The sequence below is a fragment of the Curcuma longa genome, chromosome 12 (assembly GCF_044706935.1).
Source record: "Curcuma longa cultivar G26 ecotype Majalengka, Jawa Barat chromosome 12, ITB_CL_G26_1.1, whole genome shotgun sequence".
NCBI lineage: Eukaryota > Viridiplantae > Streptophyta > Magnoliopsida > Zingiberales > Zingiberaceae > Curcuma > Curcuma longa.
The window spans coordinates 1,111,051-1,138,856 of record NC_133872.1 but is presented as its reverse complement, the minus strand read 5'-3'; the positions used below and the strand labels follow the sequence as shown (position 1 = coordinate 1,138,856).

General features: G+C 40.4%; 5 protein-coding genes across 5 annotated transcripts; 4 read left to right on the top strand and 1 right to left on the bottom strand.

Annotated features, from left to right (window-relative positions):
- The first annotated feature begins 402 nt into the window (after positions 1–402).
- LOC141843394 (7-deoxyloganetin glucosyltransferase-like) lies at positions 403–1,705 on the top strand. Its single transcript, XM_074731466.1, has 2 exons — positions 403–511; positions 606–1,705. The coding sequence occupies exons 1-2, from the start codon at positions 403–405 to the stop codon at positions 1,505–1,507; spliced, it is 1,011 nt and encodes a 336-aa protein (XP_074587567.1). The 3' UTR covers positions 1,508–1,705.
- A 3,650-nt stretch (positions 1,706–5,355) lies between these two features.
- Positions 5,356–7,095, top strand: LOC141843314 (linamarin synthase 1-like). The gene is made up of 2 exons (XM_074731383.1): positions 5,356–5,928; positions 6,021–7,095. Exons 1-2 carry the CDS (start codon positions 5,409–5,411, stop codon positions 6,929–6,931), a joined length of 1,431 nt encoding a protein of 476 aa, XP_074587484.1. The 5' UTR covers positions 5,356–5,408; the 3' UTR covers positions 6,932–7,095.
- A 28-nt stretch (positions 7,096–7,123) lies between these two features.
- Positions 7,124–8,068, bottom strand: LOC141843539 (protein PHOSPHATE-INDUCED 1-like). The gene has a single exon (XM_074731595.1). The coding sequence runs from the start codon at positions 8,066–8,068 to the stop codon at positions 7,124–7,126; it is 945 nt and encodes a 314-aa protein (XP_074587696.1).
- Positions 8,069–8,603: 535 nt separating this feature from the next.
- LOC141843348 (2-carboxy-1,4-naphthoquinone phytyltransferase, chloroplastic) lies at positions 8,604–13,334 on the top strand. The gene is made up of 10 exons (XM_074731429.1): positions 8,604–8,954; positions 11,133–11,236; positions 11,509–11,580; positions 11,661–11,799; positions 11,940–12,055; positions 12,144–12,243; positions 12,325–12,363; positions 12,466–12,573; positions 12,664–12,729; positions 12,808–13,334. The coding sequence occupies exons 1-10, from the start codon at positions 8,679–8,681 to the stop codon at positions 12,916–12,918; spliced, it is 1,131 nt and encodes a 376-aa protein (XP_074587530.1). The 5' UTR covers positions 8,604–8,678; the 3' UTR covers positions 12,919–13,334.
- A 2,059-nt stretch (positions 13,335–15,393) lies between these two features.
- On the top strand, positions 15,394–27,462 carry LOC141843158 (ATP-dependent RNA helicase DEAH12, chloroplastic-like). The gene is made up of 3 exons (XM_074731190.1): positions 15,394–16,277; positions 21,229–24,370; positions 26,012–27,462. The coding sequence occupies exons 1-3, from the start codon at positions 15,438–15,440 to the stop codon at positions 27,223–27,225; spliced, it is 5,196 nt and encodes a 1,731-aa protein (XP_074587291.1). The 5' UTR covers positions 15,394–15,437; the 3' UTR covers positions 27,226–27,462.
- The last annotated feature ends 344 nt before the right edge of the window (positions 27,463–27,806 follow it).

Here is a 27,806-nt window from a genome sequence, read left to right as displayed (position 1 = left end):
TACCATCACAATCACAATCGATATAATTAATGTAAATATCATAAATTTATAAACACTCTTTCTACCATCACAGTCATATTTTTTAATTCGTTAACCAAATTAATTTCTTTTAAATATCACTGTGGTCTTTTTAATCCTTAAAATATTTTATTAAAATGCATTTCACATAGATAGATAAGTTTCAAATTTATTATAAGTACAAAGACATTAAATCACAAAAAATCTTATACATAAAATTCAATTAATTGTATCCATTTTTTTCTTATAAAAACCAAAATGAACACAAACAAATTACACAGCATATCATTTAACTCAAAAAATTACAAGTGAGATGTACCATCTGAGCAGCATTGATATTTTAATTATTAAAGTGCACTTATCCCAAATGGTAAATATGGAGACATGTGTTGCTTCGTGCCTGTGTTCTTCTTCTTCCCGCACAGCGCCTGTGGAGGCTGGAGCTACCTTCACTATCCGGACCTTATCAGCAGAGGCTACACGCCTCTCAAAGGTACAAAATTTAATCGAATTAAAGAAATAGACTGGAAAAAAAGGAAACAAAATAATTAAGAGAATTTATTTTGCAATTATTTACGAGCTAGCAGACGAAAGCTTCTTGACTAACGGGTACCTGGACACTCCCGTTGACTGGATCCCCGGCCTGGAGAACCTCCGCCTTCGAGATCTCCCCACCTTCGTCCGCACCACTGACCCTGATGACGTCGTGCTTAATGTTATTGTCCGCCGTGCTACCGTAGACGCCCCTCGATGCGCTGGCTTCATCTTCAACACATTCGCCGCTCTTGAGGGTCCAGTGCTCGCTGCGATCCGTTCCAAGTACCCCAACCTCTACGCCATCGGCCCGCTCCCCTCCTCCCCCGTCTCCTCCTCCCTCTGGAAGGAGGACGCGGATTGCCTCCGGTGGCTGGACGCCCAGCCCGACGCCTCCGTCCTCCTCGTAAACTTCGGCAGCATCACGGTGGTCACGACGTCGCAGTTGAAAGAGTTTGCCTGGGGCCTGGCTCGAAGCCGGCACCGGTTCCTGTGGGCGGTGCGGCCGGATCTGTTGCTGGATGGCGATGCTGCGGCGATAGTGAAGGAGATGGCGGCGAAAGTGGGGGATCGGGGCGCGGTGGTGGGGTGGTGCGACCAGCAGAGGGTATTAGCTCATCCAGCGACGGCGGCGTTCCTGTCGCATTGCGGGTGGAACTCGACGCTAGAGAGCGTGGTCGAAGGCAGGCCCATCGTATGCTGGCCCTTTTTCGCCGAGCAGCACACCAACTGCCGGTACTTATGCGCCACGTGGCGGATAGGCGTGGAGATTTCCGGTGAGGTGACGCAGGAGGAGGTGGAGCGCTGCGTGCGGACCGTAATGGCGGATGAAGAATTGAAGCGCAGGGCGGCCGAGTGGAAGGAGAAGGCTAGGGATGCTGTCGGCCCTGGTGGCTCCTCCACCGCCGATCTCGATAAGCTGGTCGGCAGCTTGATGCAGACGAGGAAGCGGTGATCGTCGTGAATTTAATTATTCAGTCACTGAGGAATTGCACCGCTGGATGTCGTATTACTTTTTTCCCCGTTATTTTTAATTAGATGCATCGTTTTATTTAAGATTTGCAATTTAAATGTGTGGATCTCGTGACTGAATGTTATCTTAATTAAGCAGTGATATATATCTAGTAATAATATCCTAATATGAGGACCTCTTGCTGCCAAATGCATGCCCTTCCAAAGTTAATATTTTAGTGCTATTTTCTTAATACTGCTTTCCTGATACTTCCTTTTTTATTCTTCTTCAATATCTCTTTTGTTTATTTGCAACCTTCTGGCGTTTGATTTCTTTCGTCGTCAACACTTCACTTGGATTAAATTAAACAATGTGATTAGTGGATCTGAATCACAGATGCAAGAACAGATCACGGTAATACAGCAAATAAGACTCGTACTGACAATCTTACGTCTTCTAAACTGCACTTATTTTACGATAGATTAATCCACCTTTATAATGATGGTTCCTATTGAGATCGTCTCTAGGATACATCATCAGCCATGCAGTATCGAAGTAGACTTCAAGAAGAGGAAGGAGACAAGGTACTACTTGTTGGGAAAGAATGATCTCAATATACCTGTTATCAGATAACTTACAGCCGAACAATAATAATTCTCTTTCCCACTTTGTGTAATCAAATAGATAATGCAAATCAGTCAATCAAATCTGACAATAACAAATAGCTAAATCAAACAAAAATTTAGAACGACACCAATTTTAGCATGGAAACCCTCAAATTGGATAAAAACCACGAGATCGAGTTGACCACTTAAATCTTCCACTATCACCAATAATAATGGGAACTCCAATGTTCAACATGGTAGCATAATCATCATTATCATCACCATAATGAATATAAAAAAATAATTAGAAATAAGAAGAATCTCACAAAATTATGAAAACTTTAAATTTTTCCAGTTCGTTTTTCTAAAATCGGATAGGCTTATAGATGTCAAAATCCGATCTCCACCGTTCGGAATGATGCCCAAGATGTTACGAACATGCTATCAAATTTTGACATGATCCTGCAACTGCTTCTTTCTCTCCTTTGTTTTTCTCGCTACACCTCTTGCACCAACATGCCACAACACCACGACGTGCGAGAGGGAAGGGTAGGAGTGCCCTGGCTTTACCACTCCGACGCTCAAGTTAGTCATCGTAGAAGAAGAAAAAATACAGTATGATGAAGAGATTTCTCTGTTGTATGCATACTTGCTGCCTCAAAAATCTGAGATTATATAAGCGAGGGTGAGAGAATGATGAGGAGGACTTGTCTTGTCGTTAATTAAGGAGAATATTCGCGTGGCAAATTTTGTCATAAGATTTGTCCCATCAAGATATAAAAAATATCACATCGATCAAGTGTGACAAATGTCTCATCACTGTCATAATAACATGAAGTCACATCATGTGGCACCATATTGTTATCATGTCACATAATTATTCAACTCCTTGGTGGTGATTTGATTAACTGATAAAGACAGAAAGGGAAATCGATTCGTTGTTGGATATGACAGAGAAGTTGGCATGGAGTGCGGCCGAGCAGGGATCGAGCATGGCCGAGTGGAGTCCGAGTGCTCAATTGAGAGTTCGAGTGCTTTGTCGATGGGGTCTGAGCTCGATCACAGTCTTGACGAGTCAGAAGCTAGGGTTTGTTGTCTGTTATTCGGGGTCATGGTTGCGTGAGTCGAGTTGGGACTCAAGCTTGGGGTCGAGCTCCCGAGTGGACAGAGTGGCCGAGTAAGGCTCCTGAGTCAGTTGAGTGAGTTGGAGTGGATGGGATACAAGGTCAAGTCAATTTTCTGTCCGACTTGTTCCGATCTAAATTAATCTTTGTTGACTGAGTCATAACACCCATAACAATAACTGTTAAGGGTATAGTTATAACCTTTCTTTCTCGACCTTTTATTGATCGTTTCTTTGAGAGATTCTGACTTTGTAGGCTTGTTTTTTTGTCGTGCGTGCGTTTATTGCTAAAAAGACGTTTTTAAGCGCTAAACTTAATTACTTGTAAGAGACCAAATGAGATGTGTTTTACAGGTTTGTTTAATTAGTATTTCCTTTCATAGTAAAACATATTGCATGACTCCCTTACAATTCTATTTATATTCATTTTATCATGCTAATGGTGTATTAGATTTATGTATTTAAGGGTAAAGATCAAAAGAGCGTTATAATTTATCAAATTATTAGATGGATGTTTTTTTTTTCAAAAAAACGTCAAAAGGACTTTTTATTTTTGGAGATTAACTTTACTTTCATGAGCGCTACTGTAATAATTATTACAAACATAAAAAATTATTTATTTCATCTTAATCAAAATTCTTATACACAAAATGTTATTATATTAAAATATAATTTATCAACTTAAAATATTAATTATTTTATTTTAATCAAAATTCTTATACATAAAATACTATTATATTAAAATATTATTTATCAACTTAATCAAAATTAATTAATTTTGTTAAAATTACTTTAAATTATAAAAAAATCATTTAAAATAATTATAAAAATTATTAATTAGCTACGATACAATGTATCTTAAAATCTTTAATTCTAAATTTTAAATTCTAAATGTTAAAATTTTGAAGTCTAAATTTTAAATCATGGACACTACCATATCAATATACTATTTATTAACTGGTTCAAAATTATTTAAATTTTATTGAAATTATTTTAATTCGATCAAAATTGTTTTAAAATAGGTATAACAGTTACAATACTATAATAATATATATTAGCTATTATACGATATAGCACCAATCATAACTGTTATAATAATATAGAAATTAAAATTGTTACGGTGTAAAATTAATTCTTCCTCAAGGGTCTTCTTGTGACAAAGCCGAATCTGTATATATAGAGTAATAAAAATCAAAGGGCTCATTGGGAGTTACCCAGCAAAATCACTTTGATGCTTATGTCATCATGTGATTTTGATGAAAAAGAGACAAAGTAATACTAGAGGTTGAGTTAGAGAGCGCTCCTACTTGATCATATACTTGACCTTTGTAATGTATCCAAGGAGATCATGGAGAGGCAGAGAAGAAACATATGAGAGAATGGGGAAGAGAAAATGGGAAAGTGGGGATCATATCTCATGTCCATTCATGCCCGATCGAACACAGTTAATAGAATTTGATTGGATCAAAGGATTCGGTCTTGTTGACTCAGCAAGTTGAGAGATCGGACAAACTTGACATTGCTCGAGAAGTCGATTTGGCAGATCAGCTCGATAGGGAAGTTGGGAGGTCAATGACTTGACTAGTCAAGTAGGCTTAGTCAATCAGACTGTTCTGAAAGTCAGGAGGTCAATTAAAATGACTCGACTAATCAAGTAGGCTCGGGCAGTCAAACTGTTCTAGAAGTTGAAAGATCAATGACTCAATTAGTCGGCTCTGGCGGTCAGACTGCTCGAAAAGTCAATGACTTGACTGATGGAGTAGGCTTAGAGAAATCAAACTGTAGAAGTCGAAAGTCAATGACTTGACCGATCAAGCCAGCTCCGTCAGTCAAATTGCTCAAGAAGTCGGAGTCAGTCGGACCGCTCAATTCAGCTTAGCCAGTGGAATTTGGCACGTCATGTAAAGACTATATCGATAAGTTCTGATCATGCCACTCGACTATACGTGGACCGAGTAAGGATCTACCACGCGATCAAAGAGAATTCAGATAAGATGTCTTTCTATTTTTTTATAAAATAATATCAAATATCTATCTCACGATTTGATAAATCTGAGCTCTTTTTTTTTTTTTTTTTTTTTTTTGATTATTACAACTTTTGTCGCGCTTCTTGTGTGAGTGTTTTTTTTTCTCCAAAGAGTAGCAGAACATCTTATCTGGCAAAACCTAAAAATCCATGGCTTCAGTGACTGCGGCCGAACCCAAACCCCACGCCGTGCTGGTCCCTATTCCAGCGCAGGGCCACATCACCCCGTTCCTGCGCCTGGCCACCCTCCTCCTCGCTCGCGGCTTCCACGTCACCTTCGTCCTCACCGAGTACAACGCCAGCCGGCTGGCCCGGTCCCGGGGCCACGACTGGGCCGCCGCCGCCGGTCCATCCTTCCGCGTTGAGACCATCCCCGACGGCCTCCCTCCGCCGCCTTCGGACAAGCAGGACGTGACGCAGGACGTCCCGGCGTTGATCTTGTCCGTGCGCTCCACGTGCCTCGCTCCCTTCAGGGACCTCATGACCCGCCTCGGCCGCGCGCCTGATGTGCCGCCGGTGACAAGCATCGTCTCCGACGGAGGGATGGGGTTCACCGTCGACGAGGACTTCGGCGTGCCTGTGTTCTTCTTCTTCACGCACAGCGCCTGTGGAGGCTGGAGCTACCTTCACTATCCGGACCTTATCAGCAGAGGCTACACGCCTCTCAAAGGTACAAAATTTAATCGAATTAAAGAAATAGACTGGAAAAAGAAAACAAAATAATTAAGAGAATTTATTTTGCAATTATTTACGAGCTAGCAGACGAAAGCTTCTTGACCAACGGATACCTGGACACTCCCGTTGACTGGATCCCCGGCCTGGAGAACCTCCGGCTTCGAGATTTCCCCACCTTCGTCCGCACCACTGACCCTGATGACGTCGTGCTTAATGTTATTGTCCGCCGTGCCACCGTAGACGCCCCTCGATGCGCTGGCTTCATCTTCAACACATTCGCCGCTCTTGAGGGTCCAGTGCTCGCTGCGATCCGTTCCAAGTACCCCAACCTCTACGCCATCGGCCCGCTCCCCTCCTCCCCCGTCTCCTCCTCCCTCTGGAAGGAGGACGCGGATTGCCTCCGGTGGCTGGATGCTCAGCCCGACGCCTCCGTCCTCCTCGTAAACTTCGGCAGCATCACGGTGGTCACGACGTCGCAGTTGAAAGAGTTTGCCTGGGGCCTGGCTCGAAGCCGGCACCGGTTCCTGTGGGCGGTGCGGCCGGATCTGTTGCTGGATGGCGATGCTGCGGCGATAGTGAAGGAGATGGCGGCGAAAGTGGGGGATCGGGGTGCGGTGGTGGGGTGGTGCGACCAGCAGAGGGTTTTAGCTCATCCAGCGACTGCGGCGTTCCTGTCGCATTGCGGGTGGAACTCGACGCTAGAGAGCGTGGTCGAAGGCAGGCCCATCGTATGCTGGCCCTTTTTCGCCGAGCAGCAGACCAACTGCCGGTACTTATGCGCCACGTGGCGTATAGGCGTGGAGATTTCCGGCGAGGTGACGCAGGAGGAGGTGGAGCGCTGCGTGCGAACCGTAATGGCGGATGAAGAATTGAAGCGCAGGGCGGCCGAGTGGAAGGCGAAGGCTAGGGATGCTGTCGGCCCTGGTGGCTCCTCCACCACCGATCTCGATAAGCTGGTCGTCAGCTTGATGCAGACGAGGAAGCGATCACTGTCGTGAATTCAATTCCATGCACGATTGCACCCTTGGATGTCCTATTTACTTTCCCCCCGTTATTATTAGATGCATCGTTTTATTTAAGATTTGCAATCTAACCGGTTTGTAAAAGAAGATTTGTGGAACATTAACGTTCGTGATGTTCTTGATATAATATACAAACGAGTTCGGCGCAACTGAACACAAAATCAATCATCAAGCGGTGACCGAGCAAGAATGACTAATAGGGTTCAGCAAAGCCGGCACCAAATACTTCCTCCCCTTCTCTCCTTCCACATTATAACTCCCCCTCGTCTTCAGATCCATTCTCAATTTCCCGGCGTAGCCAGGGTACGCTCCCTGGCCGTACACACCCGCACAGGCGGCGCCTACCTCGACCGGCATTGCGGGGTGGCCCTCGAAGTAGCCGCCGCCGTATGGGTTGGTGACGGCGCCAGCGAGCAGCGTGGCCAAGTTGATGACAATGCCGTCCAGCCCAACGTCCAGGTTAGGCGCACGGAGGACCGGCCCGGTAGGGCCGTAAACAGGCTCGTGGAATGGCCAGGCGCATTGACCCGGACACTGGGCGGCGGAATCCCCAACCCATATGTAGGCGGCTCGGTTCGGCTCCTGGCCGATCGAGCTGTGCAAGCCGCACGCGGAGGAGCAGAACCCGTCGACCGCCACGTCCGCAGCCGTGAGCACGAGAGCGACGCCGCCCGGCATGACTCCCAGGCCGCGGGCGAGGTCCGCGATCTGGCGCCGGCTCAGCCGCCGGCCGAGGGAGCAGGCTTCGTCGAGGACCTGATTGGCGAAGAGGACGCGGGTGCGTCGTCTCCCGGCCTTCTGGAGGTAGAGGTCGACGGTGCGCCACCAGCGGGCTACAGTGTGAGCGGCGGCGGCGAAGGTGCTGGGGCGGTGCGGGGGAGTGAGGGAGAGGAGGAAGTCAGCGACGATGGCGCGTTGGGAGGGAGAAAAGCGACCGTACCAAAGAATGGAGACGGGGATGGAACCCTCGAGGAGGGCCCCATTGTGGAAAGTGAGGACGGTGGCGGGTGGATGGTAGACGGCGGTGAGCTTTCTCGATGCAGCGCATTCGGATGGGTACAGGAAATTTAAGAGGAGGAGGAGGAACAGGGAAAGAAGGGTGGAGGAAGCCATGCGAATTGATGGAGAGGATCACTGATATCATATATATATATATACAGAGAGAGAGGGAGATGAACGAGAAGACAAGGATGATGATTGAGTGAGGAAGAAAGGAACATCTCGTGTTGGTAGATGAGGAGGAAAGGGATTACTGTTGAACAGAGATTGAGTGTTGGATGATCCAAGTATAGGTACGTACTCTGTTAGCTTCGTTTAGTTTGCGTCATTGTTTGTTTGGGGCGTTCAACTCATTCTTTCCTCAGTTAGTCGGTAACTCTGTTTCTTGTTCGTGACTTAGCTTCTATTTGTAGCGAACTATCGTTCCTGTTAAAAGTGCGATATTTTATCAAAACTATGACATGACGTCATATCCAGAAAGATATTTGAATTTATTATTTTCATATGAAAAGTATATTTTAAAATATTTAAATTGATATTATATAAGTGTTGTGCTCCTAAAATTGCTATTGGACCTCGCTTAAGAATCCCATTCGATGTGGCCCCACAAAGCCTTATCTGCGTCGTGGTGATTCCGCGGACCGTTATCGCCTCTGCCGGTCTCGTAGCAGCCACAGGTTTCGTGGTCGCTCGCCTCGCCAGCAGCAGGATGTACTAGCGAAAGATGGCTCCTGCCGCTCTTACGCCAGCATCCGCCCTTTCTTCTCCTTCCCTCCACACGGCTACTCTCACTCCACTCGTCTTCCGGAGACCCACCGCTGCCCCATCCCCAAGGGGGAGCAGAGGGGCTGTTTCAGCGAGGAGGACGCTCCGCCCTCTGAACCCTAGGTTTGCTACAAAAGCATTCTCTGGAGGCGATGGAGATGGCTTCTCGAGGGCAACGCTGCTGTGGCGGGCCGCCAAGTTACCCATCTATTCCGTCGCCCTCGTCCCTCTCACGGTGAGCTGCTCGTCGCTTCCTCGGTTTGGGTTTGCGATTAGAGTAACTCTTTCTTTTTGAATGATTTACTTATTTATTTATTTTAATGGGTAATGGGTTCGACATCAAGCATGCTCGAGATTGAGAGAGTTTTGTTATTTGGCAGTTTCGTTACTGGAAGAAAAGGAAACTGAGAAATGAAATAATTTAAAAAATAAAAGATTCATGTTTCTTTTCAACCCAAATAAACACAGAATAAATGAAGTTTTGGGATATCTACCATCCCTTCTTTTTCTTCGAATAAAAGATTGATATGATTTTCTATGCTGACGCTCAGACAAACGAACTATATATTTGAAGTTTGATGTTCTCTTCTCTATGCGAGTGACATGTTGAAACTCATGCGGTATGATTATCTATGGCCATATGAAATCACAATTCACGAGGAGTAGTAATCTTTTTAAATTCATTTATATGGCATCGCTTTAGCTTAGAATTTATTGTATTAGGGATCAAAACTATTTAGCAATGTGTTTTTAGCCTTGTTGAAAAAAAGTCATTGGTTGATGGATTTAGATTTGTTTCATTGAGATGTGGCAATTGCATCTGCCAAAAAAAAAGAGGAAAATATAGCAACTGCAATAAATGAGTAGTTGCTTTCCTAACCAAGTCCAACAATTATCCTCTGGGATCCAATGAGATCCTTGCCCTGATGCGTTCGCCGTTGAAGTGGATCCATGATCCACCTTAACGAGAAACAAGAATTTGACATCCACAGCTGAAAATGCATAAATTTGATTATCTGATTTTGTTTGAAGAGCGAAAAGATAATGATATGTTGCATAAGAGAAGCTGTCGAATTCAGTTGAATTCCAAATTATTTGCACGACTTATACTATGAGCAGTTTACTGACTAATTCATGCTCATTCAATTGGCTCTGAGGATTGGACTGCATCTGTTGGGCTACAATTGGAGCTCTTGGATTAAATCAATCATTTTGGATTAGACAATTGAGACATTGCTTCACCTAGATCATGTTTGCACATGAAAATTTAAAATGTGCCAACAAGGCAGCATGATGCACCTCCAGGGCCACCTGGATAACTCATAAGCTACACATTGCACTCATAGGTGCAGCCTTGCACTGCTCATAAACGTCTCTTATGTAGAAACAACTTGTTTTGGGGATAGGGGATTAACGAGTGGAGTTTTAGGCTACATTTGGAGTGGAATTTTTTACTTTTTGTTCTCGATTTGAAAAAGATAATTTTTAGAAAAATGCGAGAACTGGTGTTGAAAGTGAAAACAGTAAATTAAAATTCTGCAATTTTGACTAAAATGTATATATATATTTTTCATAATGACACCCAAATTGTATAAACAATATCTAGAGTGGAAAACATCATTTTGATGGCTATTGAAATATTTCCAATTAGGCTTGTATACAATATCTAGAGTGGAAAACATCATTTTGATGGCTATACAAATTCAATCCAAGCCATTCTCACCATAAAACATATCTGCTACTGGAAGTAGGCAAAGGGATACTTTTAAATATTACGTGATCATAAACTATGTGAAAGATCACCACGTGGGTTATTCATTTTCACCTGCTAGGAGGATGTCTTGTAAATCTTTAATACCTACAACTAGAAATGATGTGAGGGTTATCAATGAAAAAAAATAACATGCCATGTATCTACGCGATAACATTGTACTTAGTTTATGACCATATATGAGTTTATGACTCTAATATCATGTTGAAGCCTAAGAGAGTCCAATAGAACCCATAATGCCAAGGCACCTAAGTGAGAGATTTTTGGGTATTTAAGATTAAAAATCCTCTTTTTCGAGATGTGATCCTAAAGGGCAAAGTTATGTCTGTTCCTCTCACATCCTACTCCTCTTAACAATTTTCATCTAAATGTTGGAACATGGAAATCATTTTTGCCTAATTAAGGCTTCAAACTCAAATAAAATACTTCAGTAAGGCAGAAATATGCTAAGGTTAGAGATGTAGTATTTCCTTTTGTAGCAAAAATGCAAGAAATAAAAATAAAATAGATGTAGTAGTTAGGGCATATTAGTTGTGCTGTGCTATCATATTTTATTATTTTTTCAGTATCACAAATTCACAATCTTTTACATGTTCTGCTTGTATCCTCTGATTCTTGTGATTTCTTGTCACGACTCACCAGGTAGGTACTGCCGCAGCTTACCATCAAACAGGCCTATTTTTTGCAAAGCGTTATCTGATACTTCTGTCTGCATCAGTTCTTGTCATCACCTGGCTCAATTTGAGGTAGCTGCAGCATGCCTTATTCTGTTGAAAATAGTATGCTTAACGCTCATTAGTCCCTCATAAACAAGTGTGGTAGTCCTATATATAAATATAAAATTGGTCCCTTTTCTAATATCTTGAGCTTTTGGATTAGTGGATGGCCAATCCAACATGATATTGGAGCAGGAAGTTCAGGGTTCAAATACTACCAATCTCTAACAACAATATAAAACCATCTGTCTTCCTTTTCTTGTTGTATTGGAGGCTAATGTTTTGTTTCATTTTGCATGCAGCAATGATGTTTATGATTTTGATACCGGGGCAGATAGAAACAAAAAAGAATCTGTTGTCAACATACTTGGCAGGTACTCTCACAGTTGTTCCACACTTCATTGTCTGTACGAAAATGACTTAACAATCTTGCTGTTATACATATGTGAAATAGTCGTGGAGTGACCCAGTTTGCTGCAATTACATCGCTTGTTCTGGGCTTTATGGGTCTTTTCTGGGCGTGTGCGGATGCAGGAAATTTCCACTTCATTCTGTTAGTGACATTTGCAATCCTTTGTGGGTACGTTTATCAGGTATCCAGGATATCAATATAGGACATTATTCTAGGTCTATGTCTTTACAAAGTAAAGCTACCTGTAGTTTACCTTTTCTTACATTGTAATATAACAGACTAGTATGATTGTAGTAATAGTATAATCTCTTATTGTTGTAGTGCCCCCCTTTTCGACTGAGTTACCTTGGACTGGGAGAACCATTATGCTTTGCAGCATTTGGTCCATTTGCCACAACCTCGTTCTACTTCTCTAGCAGCTGTAAAAACCTATCTAAGTAATTCATTCTATCATTAACTTGCTGTTGCATGTTTCTTTGTTATACAGACAATTTGAGTTGAACCAGATAATATTATTTTTTTCAGTGGAATAAACTCTCTTCCTCTAACAAGTACGGTATTAGCATCATCTTTCCTTGTTGGTTTAACTACCACACTGATTCTTTTTTGCAGTCATTTTCACCAGGTTTGTAATCCTTATTTGTACCTCCTTTCTATTAGCCTTTTGCTTATATAGTGTACAAACTAAGTCTTCAAATGCTTCCAGATTGATGAAGATCTTGCTGTGGGTAAGATGTCCCCATTGGTATGTTATCTTCTAAATATCTCTCCATATTATAAGCCACTTATGTTCTAAATTCTTGGTGATATTTTCGTGAGGCTTTCTCTGTGAATAAATGTACAATAGGTTAGAATTGGTACGAGAGGTGGTTCTGAAGTGGTGAAATATGGTGTCATTTCACTTTATATTCTTTTGATGGCTTTCAGTTTATGCAAAGTTCTTCCATTAACCTGCGTAAGTAACCTTTCATTTCCATTGTTGAAAAATTTTATTCTATATATTTTTTAAATATCTAATTCGTCCTTACTTTGTCTGTTCTTTTAGCTCCTCGCAGCTCTGACCATCCCGATGGGAAAGCTAGTTATTGACTTTGTTGAGAAAAACCACAATGTAAGCATCAGTCCCAGCAACACCACTGCGAATTCTTCTTCAATTCGTTTTTGTTACAACAATTCATTTGAAATGCAGGATAAAATCAAGATTTTCATGGCAAAATACTATTGTGTGCGATTGCACGCTTTCTTTGGAAGTGCATTAGCTGTTGGTCTGTTTTTGGCGAGAACTAGAATTGTAGCATAGCAACCAGAGACACTTTGAATCGATTATGCTTTGGATTCTTCGACAAGAAGCTCGTGGATCTCAGCTGAACGTCGCCCTCATTAGCACATGAAAGAAGCACCAGGTTCATGCATTGCAAGTTCATGGTCAGGGCCTCAAAATTAGGAATCCATGAAGCTGAAGAACGACTTTGAATCGCCAGAGACCAAAAAGCAGAACTCCCATTCCCATCCATTCGTTAGATAAATATTTTGGCTGAATTCCTTGACATCTTTATGGTTCACGTGGTGAAGAAGGCATGCATTGCATGAACATTTTGATAGGATTAGTCGATTGCATTTGTTTTGTTTTTTTTTAGAAAAATAATGGTAAATGTGGAATTAAATTCCTTTGTAACTTTGTAAAGTTACTCTAATAGATTTCTATAATTATTTGCATGTCACTACTATATTATTTTAATGTTAATTATATTTTGATCATTTCTAATATTAAAAATTTAAAACGTGAGAAAAAACACTTTTGTTTTTTTTTATAGTAATTAGATGATTTCAAATAACTATAGTTGCAAATTGAATCATCTTCTGTGATTTTTATGGTTATATCAAAAATAAAAATCCATCAAATAACGGCGAATATTAAACTGTTATATCATGTGATCCGGTGGAGTCTATCAGGGATTCGATGCTTATCACGTGATAATCCAGGATAGTTCCGTAGTTTTAAAATAAAGAAGAGGAGGTTTAGAGAAATGTAAAAAAAGTAGAGTTGCTTAATTACAGATGGAGTTCTCGACTTTCAAACTTCTTCCTGGATCCGGGTCTGACCTCAGGCTTTAGCTACGATATGTCTTCCACATCTCGTACCGACCTCTTCAGCTTTTGGAGCCGACCTCAAGGCAGCATGTCTCTTGCATCTCAAGCCGACTTCATCAACTTCGAGTCTGATCTTGGCATGCCTTCCACATCTCGTGCCGACTTATTAGGTTTCGGGGCCAACCTCAAGCTCCGACCTCGACATGCCTCTTGCATCTCGAGCCGACTTTATCAACTTCGAGTCTGACCTCAGGTTTCAGTCTCGGTACCTCATGCTGACTTCTTCAGTTTCAGAGTCGACCTCAGCTCCGACCTTGACATACCTCCCACATCTCGTGCCAACTTCATCAGTTTCGAGCTCAACCTCAAGCTCTATTCTCAGCATGCTCTCGACATCTTATGGCGACTTTTGCTCAAACTTCTGAGTTTGTTCGACATTACTTCGGCATCACGTGCTACACCTTAACCTTAGCCTCTGCTTAATTTCAAGAGATGATCAACTTGCAAAATAAGGGATCCCAAGACTATTCCTTCCAAAAAAAAAGAAAATATTTCTAAAACAATAAAAATTGATCCTTCTAAATTAGTATCTCATAATATTTCCTAAAATAGATGTTAATATTTCGGAGAAACTCTATAAAAGATGTTAATACCTAGGGGCATAAGTAGACATATATATAAATCCTAATTTCTCCAAGTCATTAAACGTTTTTCTTACGTAAAATCTTAATTTGAGCGTTGGAGTAGTTTGTCAAGACCCACCCATTGTATCATTCTATTTTTTTTAAAATTAATTTTCTTTTTAAATGCTTTGCATATTTTTTTCATTTTTTAAATAGTGATTATTTTTGAAGAGCATGAATAATTTATGAATCGATGATGATGATTTAATCATTCATTCCGCATGATGTATGATGTATTGATCGGAACATCATGTTCACAAATTGAATTTAATAATAAAGTTTGATCAACATCATGTTTAAAATAATAAGTTGCATTCCGACGTCTACGTGGATAAAGACAAAGTTTCGTGGGCGGTGGAGACAAAGATAAAACTTCTTTCAAAAAGTCTTTTAACTTTTTAGAAAGCTAGCGAAATTACAAATTGAAAAAAATGTAATCGCAAAATCTTCTAGAATAAATCATTTTTATTAATAACTTTACTGATTCACAAATTGAGCATAACTAGCGTGTTCGAACTGCTACTCTGGAGGAACAGGCTCGTGTGGGGCCCTTCTCCCAATCCGGTACGATGCAAGGACACAGGCAAAACTAGTGCGGGAGCGCTCAATCACTCCTTTCGCCTCTTCGTACAGATCCTCCACGTTAGGTCTGCTATCGCTGGATGCTGTCTGGGATAATCAGGGGAATAAAATTTATATAAATATATTTTTCATAGTAATTTTATATTTAATTAACTATTACTTATGGGATTTAAATGATGATTATTTTAGGAAAAAATATAATTTAAAATATGGATACTCAAAAGATTTTGAAAATTTATTCAAAATCTGTTTTGATTTAACCGAAACTTGGCCCTTCGTTTAACGCGACAAATAAGGGCATTTCGAGGACTTTTTAAGCCCAAGCATATATACTGGGTAATAAGTCTGACGAAAAAAACTATGATTAAAAAACCCTACTTTTCTCGTCTCCCTCCCTCTAGGGTTCACCGGCTCCGACTGCCGACTGCCGACTGCCGACGTCGACTTCTTCGAAGGACGATAGATGAGCCGTGCCGATTTCCCTGATCGTCGAATGGAGGGCCCTCCGCCGTGGCTGGTTCGTCGGCCGCCGAGCAAACCGAATTGGCTTCGCCCACCCTTCGCCGTCGTTCTCTATTGCTCGACTCCCAGCGTACGCAAGGCCGTGTCTTTATCCGACATCAAAGAGCTCATCTCCTCCACTCCCTCCCCTCCAGACGTTCCCCCCATCTACTCCAGAGGCCCCGTCGTCGGGCGTCTCTCCTACAAACGCTACGCCGACGCCCTTGACGCCACTCTCTTCTTATGGGGCCGCCGCCTCGATGGCGCCCACCTCCTCACCCCTCTCATTGAAGTCGACCCCGGCGCTCCGTTCTATGATAAATCCGAGGAGGAGGTTCTATTGAAGGCTCTATTTTGCGGTCACATTAGAGGACTTCTTTATTATAGAGGAGTGCGGTTTTCTGAGCAGAAGATAAACGAGCTCTCAATGAAGATTAATAATATTTCAGAGCTGCTGACAAATCGTAATAAGCTTATTAAGCTTCGGAGGTTTAATGAACTGAGGGAGGAGAGGGTTAGACTCCTGAGCGAGAGAAAGCAGCTAAGGGATCAGCTACGGGAGTTCCGGGCTGCCATGGGCTGTCTTCTTGCTAAACTTGGGGAGCAACTAGACGACATTCGCTCTGATTTGCATGAAGAGACGAACTGTCGGGATGGACAATTTGAAATTTTTTGTCTTAGAGATAAGTTAGACTGGAACCAAATTCATGGACTAATGATGAGGGAGTGCCGAAGGTTAGAGGATGGGTTACCTATCTATGGATGCAGAAGGGAAATTCTTTCGTGTATTTTTTCCAATCAGGTAATTATTCTAGCTTGTCATTTTTTGTTATTATTTTTTCGTTGTTTTAAGACTATCTGCTTGAACTGTACCACAGTGATGGTTACCGAGCAATTGATAGCAGCTATATGACTTTTTATAGGAAATTTGATCCATTAGCAGTCCCCATCTAGATCATAGAATGCTCCTTTATTAAACTGCAAATGAAAAAATAATAACAAAAGGAAAATATCAATGATGTAATTGTATCTAACTATTCGTCGTGTATCTTCATTTGTTGCATATTCAATTTTAGTGGATAATATGAATCATTAATTTTTCTCTCACTAAGCATTCTTCTATATTTTCTCACATAACTTTCAGGTTTATTCTTTTGCTAATGGTCGCATTGATTCTCAGACGGATAGTTTAAAGGAATCTGATAACCTTACTCTTGACACTATTTTTTGGCAGACTATTGACTAGATAAGGCTTTTGATCTATAGGCATTTATCTGAAGTTTGTTTCCATCTCAGCTGCAACCTTGTTTTCTTAATCTCTGCTTTGTTCCTTCTTGTACTTCACTTTGGCAATTTTTTTTTTATCTGACCTACCATTGTTTACCCCCTTAATGTAGAGCAACCAATAGGATTGCCAGATAGTGTACAATGGGATGCTGGTATTATTTTTACTGATTGAGAGCTTCTCAATATCCTACGGTACATCAACAGCAACATTGCTATGTTTCCCACTTATTGATGGCTGTTGGTCTATGTGATCAATGTTGTAATCTCAATTTACACAATTAATAAGGTCGGAATGGAAAATGAAATGGCATATTATCTTATTGACTTTATTCTTCCAGTCTTCCCCAATGTAGTTAAAAGTAGATTTCCTTTTTACTGCAGTTTTGTTGGCATGCCCCTATATCTATATTTTGTTCAAGTTCCTCAGCTACTAAAATAATTAAATTAAAATTGGTTGAGTATTTAACATATATCTGAAATCTAACCACTAAGAAGCTTGTTAGTTGCTAGCATGGGCGGAGCCACAGGGGGGGCGCCTGGGGGCGGTCGCCCCCCCTGCCCCTGGGCAAAAATCCTAGGTATAATGGTTTGAGGAGATGAAATGAAGCCGGTACTTTACTACCTACAATTGCTCGAGTGAAAAAGAATATGTGGAATATGTGGAATTGCTCGTGTCCACCAACTTGTCACATGCATGCTCTAAAAGAGATGCAAGCTGCATGTGGAATATAATAAGGCATGCATGCCCATTGCATTTGGGCTTAATCTATACATTAATAGGCCCGGTTGGTATTACTATTATTATTATTATTTTAATTGAGATATCTGAATTTTACAATCCTAATCGGGAGATGAATAGTCGGATCCCACATATTAACCACCAGATAAATCTGAAAAGCACATCCGGGTTGTGACTCAGGGACCCACAGTTCGATCCCCAGCTACGGCGTATTTGCAGGAATTTTTCTCGGGAACGCAATCAAAAGATGCTGGCCATCTGGATTAGCTACCGTATGCGCTTTCCGATTTATCCTGGTGGTCGGTGAAAAATTTTCGTAGAATCGGACCGGCTACCCCAGCGATTGAGTCCGTAAGACTGATTGAGATTTATTATTTTTTTTAAAGCAAAGGTGAGTTCTGATATGACACTCTAGCGTCACTAGTGAATTGAACTCCACAGGCATTCCGAAATTTGTCCCATGCATGCTCTCTAAAAAATGGCCCCCCCTCGGTAAAAATCCTGGCTCCGCCCCTGGTTGCTAGTTCCATCAAATTTAAGGCTGTTCTTTTTTGGAGCAAGCAGATCAAATCTGTGGAAGCAGATGCGAATTGAGGTTCATTACTTTGATTATTTGGAGTGACCCAATGGAAGGAAAAGGGAGGGGATGGTGGGAGGCTATTGTTAAACTGACCTTGTTTATGTTGACGATCTTTCATAGAAAGGAGTTTGGCTATTTTTGCTTCCTCCCAAAAGAGGGACAATACTGGCTTGAAATGGTCGTACTGAGAGGTATTGACACTATCTTGCATGACAAGGTCAAGATAGAGAATTTGATTCTGAAAAGATGGAGAAGAAGCTTTGAATGTGGAGAAGGGAAAGCAAGCATCAATATTGGAAGGCAAGGAAGAAGTGTGAGCAAGGCTGAAGAGGGTGCAGCTTGAGCTTTGGAAGGGATGGTAAAAGACAGGTCACAAAATGCTTCAACTTCAACAAAAGATGGGAGGAGGTATGTGGGATGTGGGTGGGCACTAGTAGGCTATAACTTAGGGTTATAAATAAAAAAATATATAATCCAGTTTTCATAACTTAGAAATAATCAAACAGATTATCATTTAAGCAAATTATTGATGTCACTATAGGTTACAATGAGGGTATTAAGCAGGTTTATTAGTTAGTTTATTGATTTAAATCTTATAACTTGTAAGTTTATCTAATTTAACAGAATTGATATTACATATTAGTTATGAGTTATTAATTAATATGTATAAGGCATATCATTTAAAAAAAAAAATTAAATAGAGCAATAAAGTAGATTATCATAACTTATCATCCTACATCAATCAAACGAGCATAAACAAATTAATAGTTACAAATTATTACATTTTCTTATTAATTCATTTTAATGCTGTTTAAGTTCACACACATTTTCCAAACTGTTGCCTGCCTAGATGGCCTAGGCGATCTAGACGGGTTCATTAAAAAATGGGTTTGAATGTTGATTAATTCAGCACCCACCTACCACATAGGTGCTATGGAGTGGGCTAACCACCTATTGCCTAAAACCTTGGTATATGTATGTGTGTATGTATATATTTCTTATTAGTTTGGATGTTTATCATATTGTTTAAACTTGTTTGCTCAAAAATTTAATTTAATCTTCTAGCAAATTGCTATGTAAATTTTTTTGGAACTATACAAGCCATGTGGAAGGAGATTAACGGAGTAAAACTATGTTAAAATCACCTCGGCTTGATGAGGATCTAAGACCCGAGTGGGGGCAAAATTGATTGACATAAGCATTAAACAAAATACTAATCTTAATAAATCTAAAGATGATGCTATTAGTTGAATACTTTGAAATGCATTGTACTTGTATAATGAAGGTAAATGATCATGAAGAATAAACTATAAAAAGATTTTAAAAAAAAGATAAAAAAATATTTGTCAAAAAATGTGAGATGGGTAGTGATATTAATTGCTAAAATAAAATTAGATTATGCCTTCAAATATTGAAGTTGGGCAGTTGCTAAGAGATATATTAAATGTCGTCAATAATTATTTTTTGAGTTCAATCTAGAAATACACATTATCTTTAATAATATCTTTGAGTCCGGTCCAGTGGGTGAAATTGCCCTTTGAGCCCAAGATCCACTCATGTTAGCAAGTGTTTTGGATTTTGGCATGGTATTGATATTGTATTATTCTACTCTGGTATGGGAAGATACTTAAAACCTCGCTTGCAAGTGCCATCTAGTTAGTTGCACTTGCATTGCTAGTTGCAATTCCTAATTTAGGCTGCTGAAGTAACTTGGAAGATATGTAAAGGATCCTCTAAACTTACAGCTTATGCATTTTTAATTAATATGTGGAACAGGTCATGCTAGATTTTTTTTGATCCAAAAAAGGTGTACGATAGTGTATGGGCAAACCTAATCTATGTCCTAACATCCTGAACACTGTGTTAATGCAAATCTGAGGTCCAATTGAGTAGCTTCAGTGGTTCGTAACTGCATACAACTTCAGTGGTTCGTAGCTGTGGGCAATGTTGACAGTTGTCCAGCCATAACATGCATAGCAGATATTCAAATTGTGCCTGTCGTCAACATTTCCCAGCCTTTTGAACCCCCATAGCACTCTTCCCAAAAAAGTCGCGCCTGGCATTGGTCCCTAGTGTATGGTCAGCAGCCCTAAATTGCTCAGTTGCCTCTCACTCTGCTGGAGGATCATCAACTGATGTAGCTTCCTTGCTTGCATCACAGCTGTCCTTCCATCACCTTGGCAAAATAGGTGTCTGGCATCAATGTGGCCGATGAAATATCTTTACTCACATGACTATGATCTTTGAAAAAGAAGGCTGACAAGATTAATTAATGGTGGAGTCTGTGAGCCAAGCATTAATCTGAGGAGAATGCATCCTCTTTCTGACTTTATTATTTCATGGACCCCATGACAAGCTATACTTCCTCTGAAATTGTTGATGCTGGATGCTATACAATTGATTAGCACACCTCTGAGATGGTGAGACCAGTGTTGCCGGATAGCCATAGAATTAACTATATATTGTATGAATATTTTCAATGCATCAGTAGCTAGTAGACACCATTGGGAGGATAATCATGAAGTTCACAACCTTTGGTTTTCTAACACTAAAGGTTTCCTAATATTGTGCCTTGGTAAGCTTCTGGAATAGGGGAATTATTAGTGCTTATGAATGAATGACAACTGGCAAGTGGAACAACTTCTTTTGACAGTGTTGATCAACATATTGGCAAAAGATTTGACTGGGTGATTCACTTTAAATTTGGGAGGAAGATTCATCCGAGTTCTTTCAGTCACCAATTACCTTTTTTTGTTTAGACCTTTTCGAGTGTGTGTGTGTGTGTTTGAAGATAAACTTGTTTTCTTTGCTCATTGAAGTTAACTGGAGGCATTGTTGTCCTTCGATCCAATAGGGTCATTGTCACAGAGTAAGTTCTTTAGCTATGTCTTCTGCATGCACAACATTATCTTGAGCTGCTAGCTTGGGTGATGATTTTATTCTTATCCTGCACAGCTAGTGCTAATTTTGGTTTTCTGATTGTTCAATGAATACACTATTGACTCTTATTTTAGCTATGCTGCATTATGTTCTTGCGACTTCTAGGATTTCTGTTACATTTATGCTTTCCGAGGTCTTCTTTACAATATAGTATCTTTAGAATCATGGAATTCTTTGTCAGTGCATGTTTTTTCTTCCTTTTAACAGGTCATAGTCTTGATTGGAGAGACTGGCTCAGGAAAGAGTACTCAATTGGCACAGTTTCTTGCTGATTCAGGATTTGCTGCTCAGAAAGCTGTTGTTTGCACGCAGCCTCGCAAAATCGCGGCAAACTCATTGGCACAAAGGGTTGGAGAGGAAGCCAATGGGTGTTATCCTAACAGCTTTGTGCTTTCTTATCCCAGTTTTTCACCCTTTCAAGAATTTAAATCAGGTATAATTTTTATGACAGACCACTGTCTCCTTCAGCACTTTATGAATGGTACTAGTTGGGATGGCATTTCATGCATTATTATAGATGAAGCTCATGAAAGAAGTTTGAACACTGATCTTCTTCTGGCATTGATTAAAAAGGAGCTGCTTAAGAGGCCAGAATTGCAGCTTATAATAATGTCTGCAACAGCTGATGCAACCAAATTCTCAGATTATTTTTGTGGTTGCAGAACCTATTATGTTATGGGAAGAAATTTTCCTGTGGAAATCAAATATGTAGCTGATGTATCTGCTAGCCCTTATGGTTCTACTAATATAAATGTCCCCTCTGGAAAATGTGCTTCATATGTCTCGGATGTCTTAAAAATGGTAAGTTATATTCACAAGACAGAAGAAGATGGTGCCATCCTAGCATTTTTGACTTCTCAGATTGAAGTAGAATGGGCTTGCGAAGCCTTTACTGATCCTACTGCTTTGGTAATGCCTATGCATGGAAAACTTTCTGTTGAAGAGCAAAGAAAAGTTTTTCAGGATTACCCCAGCAAGAGAAAAGTTATTTTCTGCACGAATATTGCTGAGACATCTCTTACTATCAAAGGTGTTAAATACGTTGTTGATTCTGGAATGGTTAAAGAGAGCAGGTTTGAACCTAGCACTGGGACTAATGTGCTCAAGGTCAGTACAGTCAGCCAAAGTTCTGCTAACCAACGAGCTGGCCGAGCAGGTCGAACAGAACCTGGCAAGTGTTACAGACTCTATTCAGAGTCTGATTTTCATGCAATGAAAATGCATCAGGAACCTGAAATCAGGAAAGTCCACCTTGGTACTGCTGTTTTGAGAATCCTTGCTTTGGGCATTAAGAATGTTGATGACTTTGAGTTTGTTGATGCTCCGTGCCCTAGGGCAGTTGAAATAGCAATTCAGAATCTAATACATTTAGGTGCTGTCACACGGAAAGGTGAGGTCTTTGACCTTACAGAGACCGGTCAATATTTGATGAAATTGGGCATTGAACCGCGGTTGGGAAAAATAATTCTTGACTGCTTTGACTGTGGTTTGAGGAAAGAGGGTGTTGTCCTTGCTGCTGTAATGGCTAATGCTAGCAGCATATTTTGTAGGGTGGGAAGCGAAGAGGAGAAACATAAAGCTGATTGTCTTAGGGTTCGATTCTGCCATCATGACGGAGACCTGTTCACTCTTCTCTCAGTTTATAGAACATGGGAGGCTGAACGAGAAAGTAGGAACTGGTGTTGGCAAAATAGCATCAATGCAAAGTCAATGAGGAGATGTAAGGAAGCTATATCAGAATTGGAAAGTTGTCTCCAACATGAGCTCAATATTATCATTCCTAGTTATTGGCTGTGGAATCCTGATAAACCTAATGCCTATGATAAATCGCTGAAGAAAGTCATTCTTTCTTCCCTTTCAGAGAATGTTGCAATGTTCTCTGGACGTGATCAACTTGGTTATGAAGTGGCTTTAACTGGTCAATGCATTGAACTTCATCCATCAAGCTCTTTGCTAGCATATGGGAGAAAGCCCGATTGGGTGGTATTTGGGGAGATATTGTCATTATCTAATGATTACTTAGTTTGTGTAACTGCTGTGGACCTTGGTGATCTACTCATGATTCAGCCTCCTCTTTTTGATGTCTACCAGCTTGAAAGTCGTAGGATGCAGATGAATGTGATTACTGGAGTTAGCAATAACATTCTTCGAAGATTTCGTGGAAAGCTAAACCAAAACTTACAGAGGGTGGTTTCACATCTTCAAAATGCTTGTTCGGACAACCGTATTAGTATCTATATTGACTTTGTTAAAAATGAGGTTCATATATATGCCTCAAAAAAAGATATGGAGGAGGTGTCTATTTTTGTTAAGGATGCCATGGAGTATGAAACAAGACTGCTAAAAAATGAGTGCATTGAGAAATGTTTATTTCCAGGCCGGTCAGATAGTTCTTCTTTGGCTCTCTTTGGCTCTGGTGCTGAAATTAAGCATCTAGAACTTGAAAACCGATTTTTATCAGTGGAAATACTACATCCAAATTCACTTGCTCTAGATGATAAGGAACTTCTAATGATGGTTGAGAACTGCGACTGTAGAATAGCTAACTACCATAAGTATGTGGGAACTGGACAAGAAGGAGCAGATGCAACTAAGTGGGGAAGGATAACATTCCTTTCTCCTGACATGGCTGAAGATGCTATTAACAAGTTGAATACGCTAGAGTTTGGTGGGTCTATCCTAAAAGCCCTCCCAATTAGGACAGCTGATCAGAAGAGCAAACCTTTTTCTGCAGTTAGAGTAAAGGTTTGTTGGCCAAGGAAGCCCAGTAGGGGAAGTGCACTTGTTACATGTGCACCTGGAGAGGCTGAATATGTTGTTGAGGACTGCTTTTCTTTAGCAATTGGAGGCAGATACATTGATCTTCAGGTCAGTGAGAAATACCCAAACTGTGTGTTTGTTAGAGGAATTCCCAGAGATGTATCAGAAGCTGAACTTTATGATGCTTTTCTAAGTCTGACAAAGAGGAAAATCTTCAACATTCGCCTTTTGAGAGCAGAAGTAATTACTGACCTGCCAACTTCCACCTTTGAAGAAGCACTTATCAAGGAAATTTATCCTTTTATGCCTAAAAAGCATTTCTCTGACAATAGTTTCCGTGTCGAAATCTTCAGACCTGCACCCCAGGATTCAGATACAAGAGCTATGATTACATTTGATGGAAGTCTGCATCTTGAGGCTGCTAAAGCTTTGGAACACATCCAAGGGAAAGTGCTGCCTCCTTGTCTCTCGTGGCAGAAGATTCAATGCCAACATGTATTTCATAGTTCTTTGTGTTTCCCTTCACATGTTTATGCTGTTATCTGGAAAAATCTGGATTCACTACTGGAAAGTTTCAGGCGTCACAAAGGTATATTTGTATTTCTACTTGATGACAGTCTTTTTTCACTTTATATCCATGTGCATCTGCATTTCCTTGGCTTTGTTGCTTTGTGATTGTAAGAGCATTGTTTTCATCACTCTATAATGCAATCTAAAGGCATGACAGCAGTATGATTAGTTAATGAGATTGTGATAAAAATCTCCATAATTGTAACATTGTGGAGATGAAGCTTTTTCTAATTGGATGTTTAATGAACTTCAAATTCCATAATGCATCTTTCTATTAAAAAAACTCAGTGAGCTTGTAGAGCAATTAAAACAGATGATATCAACAGAAAATCCTAGGAAGGATAGTTGGCTAAGAATGTTCTTTTCTAGAAATCCTATGGAAGTTAGTGACCAGTGGACTAACAATGCAATCTCTATAGATGCAAACTGAATTATGGTATGCAATGGTTACTTAACTACAAGATATCTTATTTCACATTATATGACTCTAACGAGATGCTTAGCTCACCAGGGTTCAACAAGATTAGCAGCATCTTTTCAACTTGCACCTTCCAAAAGCCAAATTTCTGAGCTTCCAAAAGGTCTGTTATAAACTTGTAGACAGGAGTTGTTGTATACAAGATCTTTCCTGCATGAACTAGGCGATAGCACATGTGCCTCTGTTACCAAATATTGCCCTCCTGCATCATTATAGTTGCAGGTCTAATTTGTATTGGCCTCTTGCACCCATTCACAATATCTATTCATCTTAGTTGGATGATACTGATGTAAATTATCTGGATATTTTCAAATAGCTTAAGTCAATCTCAAATAGTTGAGACTAACACAGCTATGAGGAAGATGATGATCTTAATTGGATGATAATTTCCTCATGCAAAACCTCGATATGGTTCTTATCTGCATCTTTTTAAAGAACTTCTACAACCCATTGCTACTTCAGATATTAATGCATCGTGGACATGGAAAAATTTTGTCAGTGACTTTTAATATCCTCTGCAACCTTCTAGATTTCTCATGCTTGGAAGCTGCAGAAAGAACAATCAACAATTCATCATCATCAAAAGATAACAATTTACATACCATTTTTTTTCAACCACATATTCCTTGTAATTTTTGAATAGATTGTCTTATAATTCAGTTCATTTTTGTAAAAAAGGTGATGATTTGTCTATTTCCTATTTTCAATGGATAAATAACCGATTAGTCTTTGTTCCTTTGCCATCTTTTCAGATATTTGATTCTCATAAAACGTTGAGTGGTTGAAGCTTTTTTTACATCTCTAGTTGCCAGTTGTACAAGTTGTATATGTTCATTAATTTGGAATTGTAACTTGCTGTTTTAGTCTGATTTTTATTTAAATGTTTTATTTTTGGTCCAGAGTCAGTCCTCATTTTGGCATCGGTTGGAACCCACTTACATCTAAATTATAACTTGTACTTTTTTTTGGTCTATCGAGATGAACAAATGGTTGTTTGCTTGTTTCTATGGCTTGGATAAGCTGTGCCAAATAGTTGTTTATTTACTTTTTGTGCTAGTGCAATTACATTCTGTCACACAATCTTACTCAAGTGAATAATACCTATTGTTCTAAGTTTTGACCATTTTATTAAATTGTATGTGCCTATCATTTTAAGTTCTTAGCTGGTTGTTCTTTTGTCAGGTGTATTATATAAGTTAGAGAAGAATGATAATGGTTCTTATCGTATAAAGATATCAGCAAATGCCACAAAAACCATTGCAGATTTAAGGAGACCTCTGGAGCAGTTGATAAGAGGCAAAATAATTTCTCACCCAAGCCTCACCCCGGCAGTCCTACAGCTTGTCTGGTCTCGTGATGGCATGACATGCATAAAAGCTCTCGAGCAGGAAATGGGAATTCATATTTTATGTGACCGGCATAACTTAAACATCAGAGTTTTAGGTCCACCAAGGGAAGTATCTGCTGCTGAGCATAAGTTGGTTCGTTTGTTACTTGATCTCCATGGGAACCAGCAACTAGAGATCCATCTTCATGGGCGTAAGCTCCCACCAAACTTGATGAAAGAGGTGGTCCACAGGTTTGGAACAGATCTGCAAGGGCTGAAGGACGATATGCCTGAGGTTGAGTTAACTCTCAATATCCGACGCCATATCCTCTCTGTACGTGGAACCAAGGATCAAAAGCAGAGGGTTCAGGACTTGATCACTGAGTTGGCATTGACTATTGATCAAAATGGTGTAATTGAGAGGTCATTGGAATCTTCATGCCCCATATGCTTGTGTGAGCTGGAGGATCCTTACAAACTTGAAGCTTGTGGTCACACTTTCTGTCGATCTTGTTTGTTGGATCAATGTGAAACTACCATGAGATCACGTGATGGTTTCCCCCTTTGCTGCACCAAAGAGGGGTGCAAGGAGCTAATCCTGCTGATAGACCTCAAATCTTTATTATCATCAGAGAAGCTGGAAGAGCTATTCAAAGCGTCATTGAGCGCATTTGTGATATCCAGTGATGGTGCTTATCGCTTCTGTCCGACGCCCGACTGCCCTGGAGTGTATCGTGTTGCCCGTCTGGATGATGAGGTTGGGCCTTTCGTCTGTGGCGCTTGCACTGCCGAGACATGCAGGAAGTGCAATCTTGAGTACCATCCTTTCATTTCCTGCGACGTATACATGGAATACAAGGAGGACCCAGACTTCTCACTGGCTGAATGGGTCAAGGAAAAAGAAAATGTAAGCAACTGCCCGGGCTGTGGGTGGACAATCGAGAAGACTGATGGCTGCAACCACGTTGAGTGTAGGTGTGGACGGCACATTTGCTGGGTGTGCCTGGATTACTTCAAAACCAGTGATGAGTGCTATTCACACCTCAGAACTATCCATCAAACCTACTGATTTGATACCTACAGTAAGTGTAGATATGTAAATATTACATATCCCCTCTATGTGTGTACATAGCCTCCAGGACTCTAATCTGTAGCTTACTCAAATTTCAGAGGTTTTTATTTTAATAATAATATTTAATCCTCTTCGCAATCATTTTACAAGTCATAGGCTAGAAGATGTCATGTGACTCTTGTTTGTATACTGAGTAAGCTACAGCAAATAGCTTAAGTTTCTGCTTTTTGTGAAGATTTGACGATTTGGTTAGAAACGGGAAGGTTACTCCATTTCTTTGTTTTGGTTTAAAAAGGAAGATTTTTCACCTGCATTTGCTGTTCTTGTAAAAGGTTATTATTATTATTATTTTTGATAATTTAGATATCTAACTCTCTGGAACAGGATTAATTGATCTTAGCTGATGAAGAGGAACTCGTTTTTGGTTTCCCTAGCAATTTAAAAACATAAGCTACAAAATGCATAATGAGCAGTAGCTAGATCTCTTGAATTGAAACATGCTCTTTCTTTCTTCAAATTTCCTCATAAAACAAGTATTAATTTCAACTCATAAGCAATTTATTGTCACAACTCATAGC